The sequence below is a fragment of the Bombina bombina genome, chromosome 2 (assembly GCF_027579735.1).
Source record: "Bombina bombina isolate aBomBom1 chromosome 2, aBomBom1.pri, whole genome shotgun sequence".
In the NCBI taxonomy this organism is placed as follows: Eukaryota; Metazoa; Chordata; class Amphibia; order Anura; family Bombinatoridae; genus Bombina; species Bombina bombina.
The window spans coordinates 88,633,248-88,646,637 of NC_069500.1; the positions used below are offsets into that span (position 1 = coordinate 88,633,248).

The 13,390-nt window shown below is 40.0% G+C and overlaps 1 protein-coding gene across 2 annotated transcripts in view; it reads left to right on the forward strand.

Moving 5' to 3' along the window:
- The window catches only part of MALT1 (MALT1 paracaspase), a 259,374-nt gene that overhangs the window by 237,307 nt on the left and 8,677 nt on the right, over window positions 1–13,390 (forward strand). For both annotated transcript variants that reach the window (XM_053701166.1, XM_053701168.1), the window contains one exon: window positions 2,101–2,226. In XM_053701166.1, coding sequence (XP_053557141.1) covers window positions 2,101–2,226 — 126 coding nt within the window. The remainder of the gene's footprint in view (window positions 1–2,100; window positions 2,227–13,390) is intronic.

A 13,390-nucleotide genomic window follows, 5' to 3' on the forward strand; every position in this document is an offset into this window, starting at 1 on the left:
TGTTGACGATGCGGGTGAACGGATGATTAGGGGTTAATTGGTTTATTTAGTGTTGGCAATGCGGGTGGGCAATGGATTAGAGGTTAATAGGTTTATTTAGTGTTGGTGATGCGTGTGGGTGGTGGATTAGGGGTTAATAGTTTTATTTAGTACTGACGATGTCGGCGGTTGCGGATTAGGGGTTAATATCTTTATTTAGTGTTAGCAATGCAGGTGGGCGACGGATTTGGGGTTAATATTTTTATTTAGTGTTGACGATGTCGGGGGGCGGTGGATTAGGGGTATTTAGACTACTGGTTTATGTTAGGGTGTTAGATTTATAACTTTCTTGTTTCCATAGACATCAATGGGGGATGCTTTATAGTGATCGCCATTCCGTAATCGCATGTGTTAGGTTTTTTCTAACACTTTTTCTCCATTGATGTCTATGGGGGAATACGTGCACGAGCACATCAAGTCAGGACTTGGCTTTTTTGCGGTATGGAGCTTAACGCACCATTCCGCACAACACAAGAAGGTTTTTTGTAACTTGTAATGGCAGCGCTATGGAAAGTGTGGTACCGCTAATTTGTTTGTGTTATTTACGCACCGGGTTTAGCGCACAACTTGTAATCTAGGTGTGTAATTTATTGCAAATCTTCTTTTTTGGTTCAACATAATTTTTAGGGAAAAACTATAACTGAGACAACTTTTTTTTGCTTGTTGTCTTTGCTTATGTTTTTGTTTCTGCTTATTATTTTAAAATCCTCCAGCACTTAAAGGGACATTATACACTTATTTTCATATAACTGCATGTAACAGACACTACTATAAATAATAAGTTGCACAGATACTGATATAAAAATCCAGTATAAAATGGTTTAAAAACTTACTTAGAAGCTCTCAGTTTAGCTCTGTTGAAAAGGTAGCTGGAAAGCCCACTGCAAGTGGGAAATAAGACACTCCCCCCCCTTCTTTTGCATATGAAAAACAGGAACAAGTTGGAGAAGGTAGCTGATGGTATTCACATAAAACTTTGGAGCTTCGTTAGGAGTCAGAAAATCAGAGCAATGTTATTTAAAAATAAGCAAAACTATACATTAAAAAAAACAAAACGTTTTATGGGCTTTATAAATAGATCATCTACAAAACATTTATGCAAAGAAAAAATGAGTGTATAATGTCCCTTTAATGATATTTAGGAGCAGCTTAAATTATGTTGATATTCTCTGTTTTGACCTTATTTTTCAATAAAGCTGACCAAATAAAATAAAAATACACATTGTTTATCGTCTGACACTAAATGCACATTTCAATATGAAGCCAATTAGCCCCTCTTTTTCAAAGGATGTATACTAAATGTCTTCTGCTATACGTGTTACCACTGTTATTAATTTGTGGACATTTTATTTTGCAGTTTTTCAATGCTATTATGTGGATTTTTTTAAAATTAACCCTTCAAGACAGGGGAACGTGGACAAGATCGTAATTAAGTTCACGCGACTCCAACGCCTGGGGGGCTGCCTATATTGCCAGACATGTCCCCCAGTCTGATCTTTAGGTTTCTTATCAAGGAGGGGAGCAGGACGCCGAAGAATTTAGGTTGTTTCAATCCGTCCTTAGAATGTTAGGACTGCATGGAACGTCCTAAGGGCGTGAATGGGATTAATTTAAAATGAAAACGTGATGCACCAAAATAAATGTTTATGATTCAGATAGAGCAGTAGTTTCCAATTTACTTCCATTGTCACATTTTTGCACAATCTTATTATATGCAGATTTTTTGAGGCACTAGTTCCTACTAAGCATGTGCACAAGTTCACAGGGTATACATATACTAGTCTGGGATTGGCTGATGTCTGTCGCATGATACAAGGGGCCGGAAAATGGAAGAAATATAAATTTGTCGTAAAAAAAATCTACTGCTTATGTGAAATTCATAATAGGTGTTATTGCATTGTCTTTTTATTATGCACATGTTAATTATGCAATTCTACTAAATTTAGTGGTCTTTCAATTAATTTTATAACAACATAAAATATTGTATAACTAATAACTATCATGCCCAGTATTTTTAAGGCTAATATTTTTTATCTTCTAATTTGATTATTTTCTTAATAGGGTTTATATGTGGATCCGAAAGAAGCAAATAAAAGAACTCCTGAAGAGACGGGCAGCTTTTTGGTATCAAAAGACTTTCCTAACCAATGTCTGTACACCCGTCTGAGTTCATTGCAAACACTAAAGGTATTTGTAGAAACCAAAATAGACTGAGATGACTAATATGAGTTAGAGATAGAGGATGGGGGAAAGCAGTAGAATAATCTGCATAAGATACCGCTAATAAATTAATATGTATTATATAATTTATATATATATATATCTATTGTGAGGTTTAATGCCACAGAGTGTAAGCAAAAGGAACACAATTATCAAATAATTGTAGGAAAGCATGCAACTAAAAAAAGGGTTGATTTTCTCTGTGTAATGAGTAACGTGATACTGCTTTAACGAAATGTGAGCAAAATAGTGTAGCGGCTATATAATTACATATATACTAAGAGGCCTATTTATGAAATGTCTGTCGGACCTGATCCGACAGTGCGGATCTGGTCCGACAGACATCGCTGAATGCGGAGAGCAGTGTGTGAGCTGCTGGTGCAACGCCGCCCCCTGCAGACTCAAGGCCAATCAGCCACCAGCAGGGGGTGTCAATCAACCCGATCGTACTCGATCGGGTTGAATTCCGGCGATTCCTGTCCGCCTCATCAGCGCAGGCGGACAGGGTTATGGAGCAGCGGTCTTCGCCAGAAACACAGGCACTCAAGCTCCGTACAGAGCTTGAAAGATAGGCCCCTAAATCTTTATTGGTTTACAAAGACATTTACCGGTATTCATACAGACAGCGTTGGCTGAAATTAAAAACACTTTAACCAGAACGATGAGCAAATAGGCAGTTATCATAAGTAGATAGAATAACTATTACAGCAGTCAGAGTAAGAAAAAATTATCTGCTAATCCCCTTCAATCTGGGGGCTATTTTTTGAGATGGCAATATGTTGTAAAGCAGGGGAATCCAAATTAAAGGGACATGAAACCCACAATTTTTCTTTTATGATTCAGACAGAGCATACAATTGTAATCATCTTTCAGATTAACTTCTATTATCAAATTTTCTTCATTCTCTTGGTATTTGTTGTTGAAGGAGCAGCTATGCACTACTGGGAGCTAGCTGAGCATATCAGGTTACTAATGACAAGAGACAAATGTGTAGCCACCAAGCAGCAGCTAGTTCCCTTTAGTGCATTGCTGCTTCTGAGCCTATCTGGGTATGCATTTCCACAAAGGATATCAAGAGAATGAAGCAAATTACATAATAAAAGTAAACTGTTTAAAATTGCCTGCTCTGAAACATGAGCATTTGATTTTGACATTAGTCTTCCTTTAAACCCTTCCCTACCAGTAATTTCAGTGAAAAACTTGCCCAAAATACCAGATTATTTTTTTTAGCATTGTCCTATCACTCCTCTTAAATAGAAATAGAGCTTTTTTTATTTTGCCTATCTAAACTATATGGCCAGATTACAAGTGGAGTGTTATTTAAAGCTCCTGCTTTAGGGTTAGATTTATCATACCCCGGGCGGACATGATTCACTATACATGATTCACTATTGCCTACGCTGTCGGCATTTAACATTGCAGAAGCATTTCTGGTAAAATGCCTGTGTCAATCATCCCAAACGTATCTGATCAGGATAATTGCAGTCGTCAAGGAGCAGCGGTCTTACTACCACTGAAAGGCTCGCGTGGAATAAGCAGCATCCACTGCTTAGTAAATCGGCCACTTACAGGCCCATTTATCAAGCTCCGTACGGAGCTTGAAGGGCCGTGTTTCTGGCGAGTCTTCAGACTCGCCAGAAACACAACTTATGAAGCAGCGGTCTAAAGACCGCTGCTCCATAACCCTGTCCGCCTGCGGGTTGATTGACAGCTCCCTGCTGGCGGCCAATTGGCCGAGAGTCAGCAGGGGGCGGCGTTGCACCAGCAGCTCTTGTGAGCTGCTGGTGCAATGTTAAATGCGGAGAGCGTATTGCTCTCCGCATTTAGCGAGGTCTTGCGTACCTGATCCGCAGTGTCGGATCTGGTCCGCAAGCCCTTTGATAAATGGGCCTGCCTGTGTTAACTGTGCTAGAAGTAAGCTTTTTGGCTGGGTAGCGCTCGTATTACAAGTTGACTTTAAAAAAGCCAAAGTTAGAATATTGTGACCGCGTTTATGTATTTCCCTATAGAAGTCAATGGAGCAAAAAAAGTGGAAACCTGATCGTATATTCTCATGTGCGCTAACTAAACAAGAAAATATGAATGATTTGGGGGCGGAGCCAAGCAGTGGAGACTTAGGACGCATGCTAAACTAGCTCCGTCTGTGGCATATAATAAAACCCTATATTTTGGCAAATAAAACCTAATGTGCACAAAGATACTCCAGTGGGAATACTTCCAAGATAGTTCCTAACTGAACCCCACTTGAAAGGAGACACCAGGGCTGATTATCTGACATTCACTGCCAGACCTTCATTGCGAACAACCCATGTGGAGAAAATCTTGATATCGGCCTCACCAGCGACAGGAGAGAGTTCACCACCAACTCGCTGTGAGCACAAGGTGACACCACTCCGGATGGTCGGGGCTCCGCTCCAGAGTCGGGTGTAAGAGATAAGAGGCGACCGCTACTAAGAGGTGGCCTGCACTGCCACTGCTACACGAAGCCGAGTAACCAGTTGACCCCTATAACCACAACACACTGCATCCTTGCCTCGAGAGGGTTGGGGATCCGCTTTGGAGAGGTCTACAGGGACTGACTGAGTGACCAGACCTCAGTGCAAGCTGAAACAAGTGCAGAGCGCTACAAGAGGGTGAGTGGGGCCTGGGCTCATCATACTTTAATCGAAGTCCCCATCTGGTCATGATTGAAGACCCCATACACCAATATTAACAATCACTCACACAGAGGAATAAACACCATGTAGCTCAAGCTGATCACTATCACCAGGCCCTACATCACAAGGCAAAACAGTGCGGTAACCCCTTCCAAGAGACAAACTTTGATAAACAATAAAAGACTCTAGTAAAGAAGCAACAGTATTTACAGCTCATTTTCATTGCGATATTCAAACTGACATATAAAATTGATATAACTGTACTACTGCCGGAGGGATAGACAAATTTGGTGTGAAATTCCATCTTTACACCAGCCTCATATCTGCCGACTCCTCCACAGACAAAAACATAGCTACAAGATACAGTTATCAGAGGTGCTGTCTCACCATCCTTTCCCGCTGGATAATAACCAGTGGGTCATACACCTTTTTCCTACATGGTCATACAGTAACAAATTCCCCAGGGGAGCAACACAAATAAGAGGGTAACAACCATTTCTTAGTGACCTACTTAGGGTGCAGGACCCCCATGTGCAACACCTAAGAGAAATATGGAAATGGTCTAGACCCTTAACTTAATCTTACCACTGAGGCCTCTTGGCGAGTAAAATCCAACCTTTTTCTTTCTCTTAATCACAACTGGACACTGTTCAGCTGGGAATTGAGAAGCCAAGAAAGAAATTATTCCAAGAGGCAACAAAGGGTTCCCAGAACTAACAGCACCAACTATTCTTAACATAAACATGAAACCATAAAAGATTTCAGAAGCCAACAACCAAAAGTGACTTAGAAGACCAAGAGGATACTAACATTATTCCAGAAAGCCTTAACAAAATACACCTTATCGTTCTTTTTCATTGGAACATTGGAACAAAGTATAACTCTCCTCATCATGAAAAGATGCAATCAAACTATGAAGGATTGCTTATCTAAATCGTAAATGAAAAAGCAAAAGGGAGAGACCTCAGCTCCACAAACTCAAGAAGAAACTGCCAGAGAAGATGCTTCTGAAACACTGCAATTATCAAACACTGACAGTACAAATCAAGAGCTACTAGCTTAAATAAAATCCAGGAAGAACTGCGATCAGCATTACAAGAACTTAAACAGGACATCCAAGATATCGGAGGTAGAACTGCAAAGTTAGAAGACAAAGTGGATGAAATCGCAGATGTAGTACCAACCCTACAAACCACTCTAGAGGAGCAACAATCACAGATAAATGGGCTGGAGGCCCAACTAGAGGATCTAGAAAACCGCTCCAGAAAATCTAATCTACACATAAAAAATATCCGAGTCCCATACTATACTAATCTGCAGGATACTATCACTGAACTTTTTCAACAACTAATTCCCTCAGTGGATCCCTCTCTATTGCTATTCGACAGAATTCACAGAGCACTAACCAAGCCCCCACCTGGAAACAATGCGAGGGACATCATAGTTAGAATGAACTATTACCATGTTAAAGAACAGATAGTCCTAGAGTCTCGCAAACACAAACAGCTTGAATTCCAGGGATCTACAATACAGATATTTACAGACCTATCACCAATCACCCTAAGGAAAAGGAGAGACTTGAAACCAGTGCTTACTGCTCTAAAACAGGCGCAAATACGCTACAGATGGACCTTCCCATTTAAACTAGTCTTCAATAACAACAATAATATACATACCTGTTCCTCCCTGACTGAGGGTCTATCCATACTATCCAAACTCAAAATCACCACATTACCAGCAGAACCACTGACACAAAGAAATCCTTGAAGATCAATAGAAAGAACATGGACGCAGGTCCAGAAGCCAAACTAACACAAAAGAGCTCGCCAGAATATTACACCTACAGATGACCAAAACCTCCAACTAAGTGATGTCACCTGAGTAATTACGACACCTACAGATCACCAAAACCCCCAACTAGGTGATGTCACCTGAGTAACTACGTAGAACTTTACCAGTTTAAAAAATTTAATGGGGGACTAAAAGACACTTTTCCTGAAAATTTAGGTTTTATCCCATTCCTTGTACTGTCCTTATAAGGATAGCAAATCTGGGCCTCCATTACATATGCAGTGTCGCCCGCAAAATCCTCCGCCGACAAATTTTACGTGATTTTGGTATTACATATACAGCGTAGCATACAAGTTACGAGCGTATAGGTCACCCGTCGCCCACAATTATTACTCCCATAAGCTAACATAGAACCGCGTCGCAAATCTGTATCCAATATCCAGCGCAAGGACTTACGTGGCGAAAATGGAGAAATCTTACTCCATTTTTACCTCGCCATAAAAGGCAGCCGTAGCAGGCCTTGCGCTGAGTATGGGAGCACCATAACTCCCGAAAATGCCTGCAAAAATAAACTAACACCTAACTCATGCCCAATGTCTCTCTACCTGTCAACCGCAATCCCCCACCGCAATAACTAATAAAGTCTATTAACCCCTAAATCCGCCAACCCCAATATCGCAAACTACCTATTAAAACCATTAACCCCTAATCAGCCATAGCCCACAACGCAATAAACCTAATCAAGTATTAACCCCTAATCCGCCATAGCCCACAACGCAATAAACCTAATCAAGTATTAACCCCTAAACCGCCATAGCCCACAACGCAATAAACCTAACCCCTAACCTAACACCCCCTAAATTAACTAAAATTACCTAATTTACAAAATACTAACGTTACTATTAAATGTAAAAAAAACTAACACTACTTAAAAAATAAAAATAAACTAAGTATAAATTAAAGGGGCAGTCTAATCAAAATTCAGGAGTAGACTGTCCCTTTAAGCAAGAATTACAGAAAATAATACAATCTAAGATTACAGAAAATAATAAATAAAATTAAAAAAAATTAAATAAATTACACCTAATGCCTATGAAAATAAAAAGCCCCCCCAAAATAAAAACACCCCCTAATCTAATAAACTACCAGTAGCCCTTAAAAGGACTTTTTGCAGGGCATTGCCCCAAGATAATCAGCTCTTTTGCACAAAAAATACACACAGCCCCCTTACCAGTAAACCCCCCCCCCAAAAAAAAAACTAGCACTAAAAACGCTAAACTACCCATTGCCCTGAAAAGGGCATTTGTTGGGCATTCAGCTCTTTTGCTGCCCACCCTATCTAAATAAAATAAATCCCCCAAAAAAACCTTTAAAAAAGCCTAAGTCTAACCCCCAAGTGGTCCTCACCTGTCCTGAAGTCCAGCGGAGAAGGTCCTGTTCCAGGCGGTGAAGTCTTCTTCCAAGCGGCGACCTCATCTTTCTTCTTCCAGGAACCAGCCGGCGCAGAGCGGAGGGCAGAGTTGAAGACCGGTGAATCTGGAACTAAAGACCGGCGACTCTTTTTTTTTTGGGGGGGGGTTTGGTGGGTGGGGGAGTTTACTGGTAGGTGGGGCTGTGTGTATTTTTTGTGCAAAAGAGCTGATTATCTTGGGGCAATGCCCCGCAAAAAGTCCTTTTAAGGGCTACTGGTATTTTATTAGATTAGGGGGTGTTTTTATTTTGGGGGGCTTTTTTATTTTCATAGGGATTAGGTGTAATTTATTTAAAATTTTGTAATTCTATTTATTATTTTCTGTAAACTTAGATTTTATTATTTTCTGTAATTCTTGCTTAAAGGGACAGTCTACTCCTGAATTTTGATTAGACTGCCCCTTTAATTTATACTTAGTTTATTTTTATTTTTTAAGTAGTGTTAGTTTTTTTTACATTTAATAGTAACGTTAGTATTTTGTAAATTAGTTCATTTTAGTTCATTTAGGGGGTGTTAGGTTAGGGGGGGTTAGGTTAGGGGTTAGGTTTATTGTGTTGTGGGCTATGGCGGTTTAGGGGTTAATACTTGATTAGGTTTATTGCGTTATGGGCTATGGCAGATTAGGGGTTAATACTTGATAAGGTTTATTGCGTTGTGGGCTATGGCGGATTAGGGGTTAATGGTTTTAATAGGTAGTTTGCGATGTTGGGGTTGGCGGATTTAGGGGTTAATAATTGAGTTATTACTTTCGGTGTGGGTTTGATGGCGGATATAGGGGTTAATAGTTTAAATAGGCATATTGCATTGTGGGGGGTTGTCGGTCTAGGGGTCTAATACATTTAATATTAGTAATGAGAGGGGGGTTGCGGATATAGGGGTTTTACGTGTCTGGCTTATTTTTGGGAGGCGTGTTAGACTTTTACGGGAGATTTGTTATTTTCTTTACTTTTCTTAGGCACCGTCAGTTTCTAAAGTGCCGTAAGTCACTGGCGACTCCAGAAATCTTTATTTACGCTCATATCTGGACATCGCTAGTTTATTAGACTTACTCACTTTATGAACTGCCGGCGGGGTTTATGTGATACCCCGATGTACAAGGTGAAATTACGGACGGCGCAGGTTCCCACGCTTGCGCCAAAACCTGCGCCGTATATTTGATCTCGCCCCAGATAGTCTAAATTTCTGGACTCTTCAGTTCTATTTATCTTGTTAATGTTAAATTGTAACCTATTTATACCTCCAATGCTGGAAGGGCATTCGCAATTTCCACCATCTCTACTTCATAACATTACCAGATTAAATATCCACCCATAGGTGGAGAAATGAATATAAAGCACCATCTCCATCTCTTAACACAGAGCATACTCAGATTAATCACAATCCTCCCCTATCCCTCCATCCTCATCTTCCACTCCCCCCCACCCCACACCCAAATATTGGGATAAGGCATACCCCATACAATACCATGCTAGTAGTACCAAAAAATATTGTGGGGTCTCTATTCTGATACACGCTTCACTTAACTTTCAAGAAGATTAAATCTTGATTGACAGTCAAGGTCATTATATTATCCTTAGAGGCAAAATCCACTTTACACCAGTTATCATAGGGAATGTTTATGCACCCAATGAAGCACAACACACATTCTTAGCTGAGATTAGCAAATTGATAACACACTGGAAAAGATATTGACTAATATTGAGAGGGGACGTTAACTTAGTAGTTGATCGCAATTGGAACACATAGCTCTAAAGGGGAGCTGTCAAGGAAGATATTGCTCGACTTCTTAATAAACCATAACCTGATTGATTGTTGGAGGTCACTACACAGAGGCGAGAAAGATTATACATTGTATTACTTTATCTACGAGAACAAGCCTGACAAAATGTTGGCCAATAAATTAAAAAACATAACCAGAACTACCTCAATAACCCAAATACAAACACCCGAAGGGAGAACAACTAATAATCCTCAGGAAATAACTAATACATTTGCCAAATTTTACCAAACACTCGATCTGCAAACTCCAAAAAAAATACAGATCATCAGACGGAAATGCGTAAATTTCTAACAGAATGTCACCTACTCACTTTAGAGAAGGAAGACATAGAAAAACTAAAAGATATTATAGCCCCCTCACATGTGAACATTTTTAACCATATCTTAGAAGGCAATGCAATACCCCCTGAACTATTACTAGCCAGAATATCAGTAATACCCAAATCTGGGAAAAACAAACAGCATTGTCAGAATTATAGACCAATATCACTTATCAACCAAGACATTAAGCTATTTACAAAGATTCTAGCAGATAGACTAAACCCCTTTATGACAGCCTTGGTACACCCAGATCAAGTGGGCTTCATCCCTAATAGGGAGGCCCCAGACAATATACGCAGAACAATAGACAATCAATTTTGCTGACAAAAAAAGGATGCCTTTTTTGCTCTTTTCACTGGATGCAGAAAAGGCATTTGATAGGGTTAATTGGACTTACTTGTTTACTGTGTTGGAAACAATTGGGATCAAGGGAAAATTTCTTAAAGCAATAAAAACAATATACTCAGAACCTAAAGATTTCACCAAAAGTGCAGGTTACCAGTCCAAAGAAATCTTAATCAGAAACGGTACAAGGCAGGGATGCCCCCTTTCCCCATTACTTTTTGCTTTGCACTTGCGGCCCAGATACAAAATTGCCCAGATATTTCGGAAATTGAAGTAGAAGACTGCACTTATAAAATTGCGCTATTCATTACCCATATTATACCAACTGATAAAAAAAAATGGAAATCTATCAGGATATAAGCTAAATAATGATAAATGTGAGGGCCTGAGTATACACCTCCCAGCAGACATGAAAAAACTCCTTGAGATTAATTTTGGATTCTCCTGGGCAGACAAAGGTCTCAAATACTTAGGGATTACCCTTTCGAATAACATTAACTCTCTATTCTCACTCAACTATAAACCAATGCTCCTACAAATTAAAAAAACTTTTAAATAACTGGACCAGGGAAAATATTTCCTTTTATGGTAGAATAGTAGTTACCAAAATGACCATACTACCTAAGTTACTCTATCTTTTCTGATCACTACCAGTCAGTCCCGATGGCTGAGTTACACCTAATACAAAAATAAATCAACAATTTAATTTGGGGAGGGAAAAGACCCAGGATTAACAGATCTACTTTAACAAAACACAAGAAGGGTGGAGGATTGGGTGTTCCACACCTGACCTCCTACTATTTTGCAGCCAGAATGACACAAACATCCTTATGGCACAATATACATGACAGAATCAGATGGGTACAATTAGAATCTGACTTAATACAAACAGATCTCATTTATAAAATGTATGGGCTGGCAAAATAGCGAGACCTCCTCAGTAGCAGCAATACACCACTATTGCTCATACAGTATACCTTTTTATTATTATTATTATTATTATTATTATCGGTTATTTGTACATACCCTTTAATTTCACAAAACTCTAGGGCAACTCCTTTGGATTTCTTGGTGGCGGTGATAAATAAATGGGCTAACAGAGGCCTTTACAGATTAATCAATGTATAAGTAAACAAAAAGGTTTTATCCTTCAACCAATATACAGAACTAGACCCCTCTGACACTAACACATGGTTCCACTATTTACAACTTAAATATAGGGTACAGGCAATATAACACTCTAACCCTCTTTACACTACAACTAGCTTCGAAATACTATGGGGCCCATTTGTCAAGCTCCGGATGGAGCTTGAGGGCCCGTGTTTCTGGCGAGTCTGCAGGCTTGCTAGAAACAGCAGTTATGAAGCAGCGGTCTACAAACCGCTGCTCCATAACCCTGTCCGCTTGCTCTGAGCAGGCGGACAGACATCGCTGCAATTCAACCTCCCCCTGCTAGTGGCCGATTGGCCGTGAATCTGCAGGGGCGGCGTTGCACCAGCATCTCACAAGAGCTGCTGGTGCAATGCTGAATACGGAGAGCGTATTGCTCTCCACATTCAGCAAGGTCTGGCGGACCTGATCCGCACTGTCGGATCAGGTCCGCCAGACCTTTGATAAATATCCCCCTATGTCTTTCTAGAAATAGACCCAAAAGCGTTATTGCTAGAATATCTTCAACATCCCAGCTACAGAAAATAAAGAATTATTTTTGCTAAAGTGGGAAACTGAACTCAATATCACATGGGATCAAACAGAATGGATTAACATAATAAATAGAGGCTGCTCCTTCTCCCTTAGTGCTAATTTAGAGGAAACTTATATAAAAACTGCTTATAGATGGTACTTACATCCAACACGATTACAAAGAGGAGATAACATGTGCTTTAGAGGATGTGAAGAGAGAGGGACTTATATACACATATGGAAGGAATGTCCAGTTGTCTCACAGATTTGCATCCAGACCTCAACCTTATTAAGTACTATATTTTATAAACAAATAAAAATACTCACTGCACAAGCCCTACTTCACCAATCCATACCTGGCCTGTCACCGAATGAGAATAAACTAACCATGATTATTTGTACAGCCACCAGACTAAACATTGCCAGATATTGGAAGCACCATATCCCAACTTTCACACTCATACACAAGATTGAACGCATATTCCAACTTTCTAGCCTATCAGCAGACTTGCTAGACCAGAAAGACAGCTTTTTACAGGTTTGGACACCTTGGATAATGTACTCTGAAGCTGTAAACAGTAACACCAGAAGGCAGGATAGGATTGACCAAGCCCCCTCAAACTCAAGCCTGCAATATCTCTATTGGTTTACTTTATTTATGCCTTAATAAAGGCTTTTTCACTGTGTTTAGCCTGTCTGAGGCACCTGTACTGTTCCGGGCGTTAGCCCTGCCCCTTAGCTTCTCTGTCTTGTTCTTCTCAATCCAGAGCTGCAGTTGGGGAGGAAAAGGCCTTCAAAGCATCTATCTGCCTTTTTCCTCTCAAATTGTTCTCAATTTGTGCTCATGTCGCTGGAGGGGGTTAAGTACCCACGCAGGAGCTGCTGTTTGTTATAGAGTCTATTACTTTACTCTTTATGTACTTTTCAGGTGTCAAGGGTGTAAATTTGCAAGTGTAGAGAGCTCTCTGCCATTACATTTTATCAGTGTATGTGTGTTGTTCATACTCTGCTATACTTGTGAGTTTTGCACATAATGGAACCCAGTGAATATGTCCCCACTGAAACTATGTCCTACTAATACTTC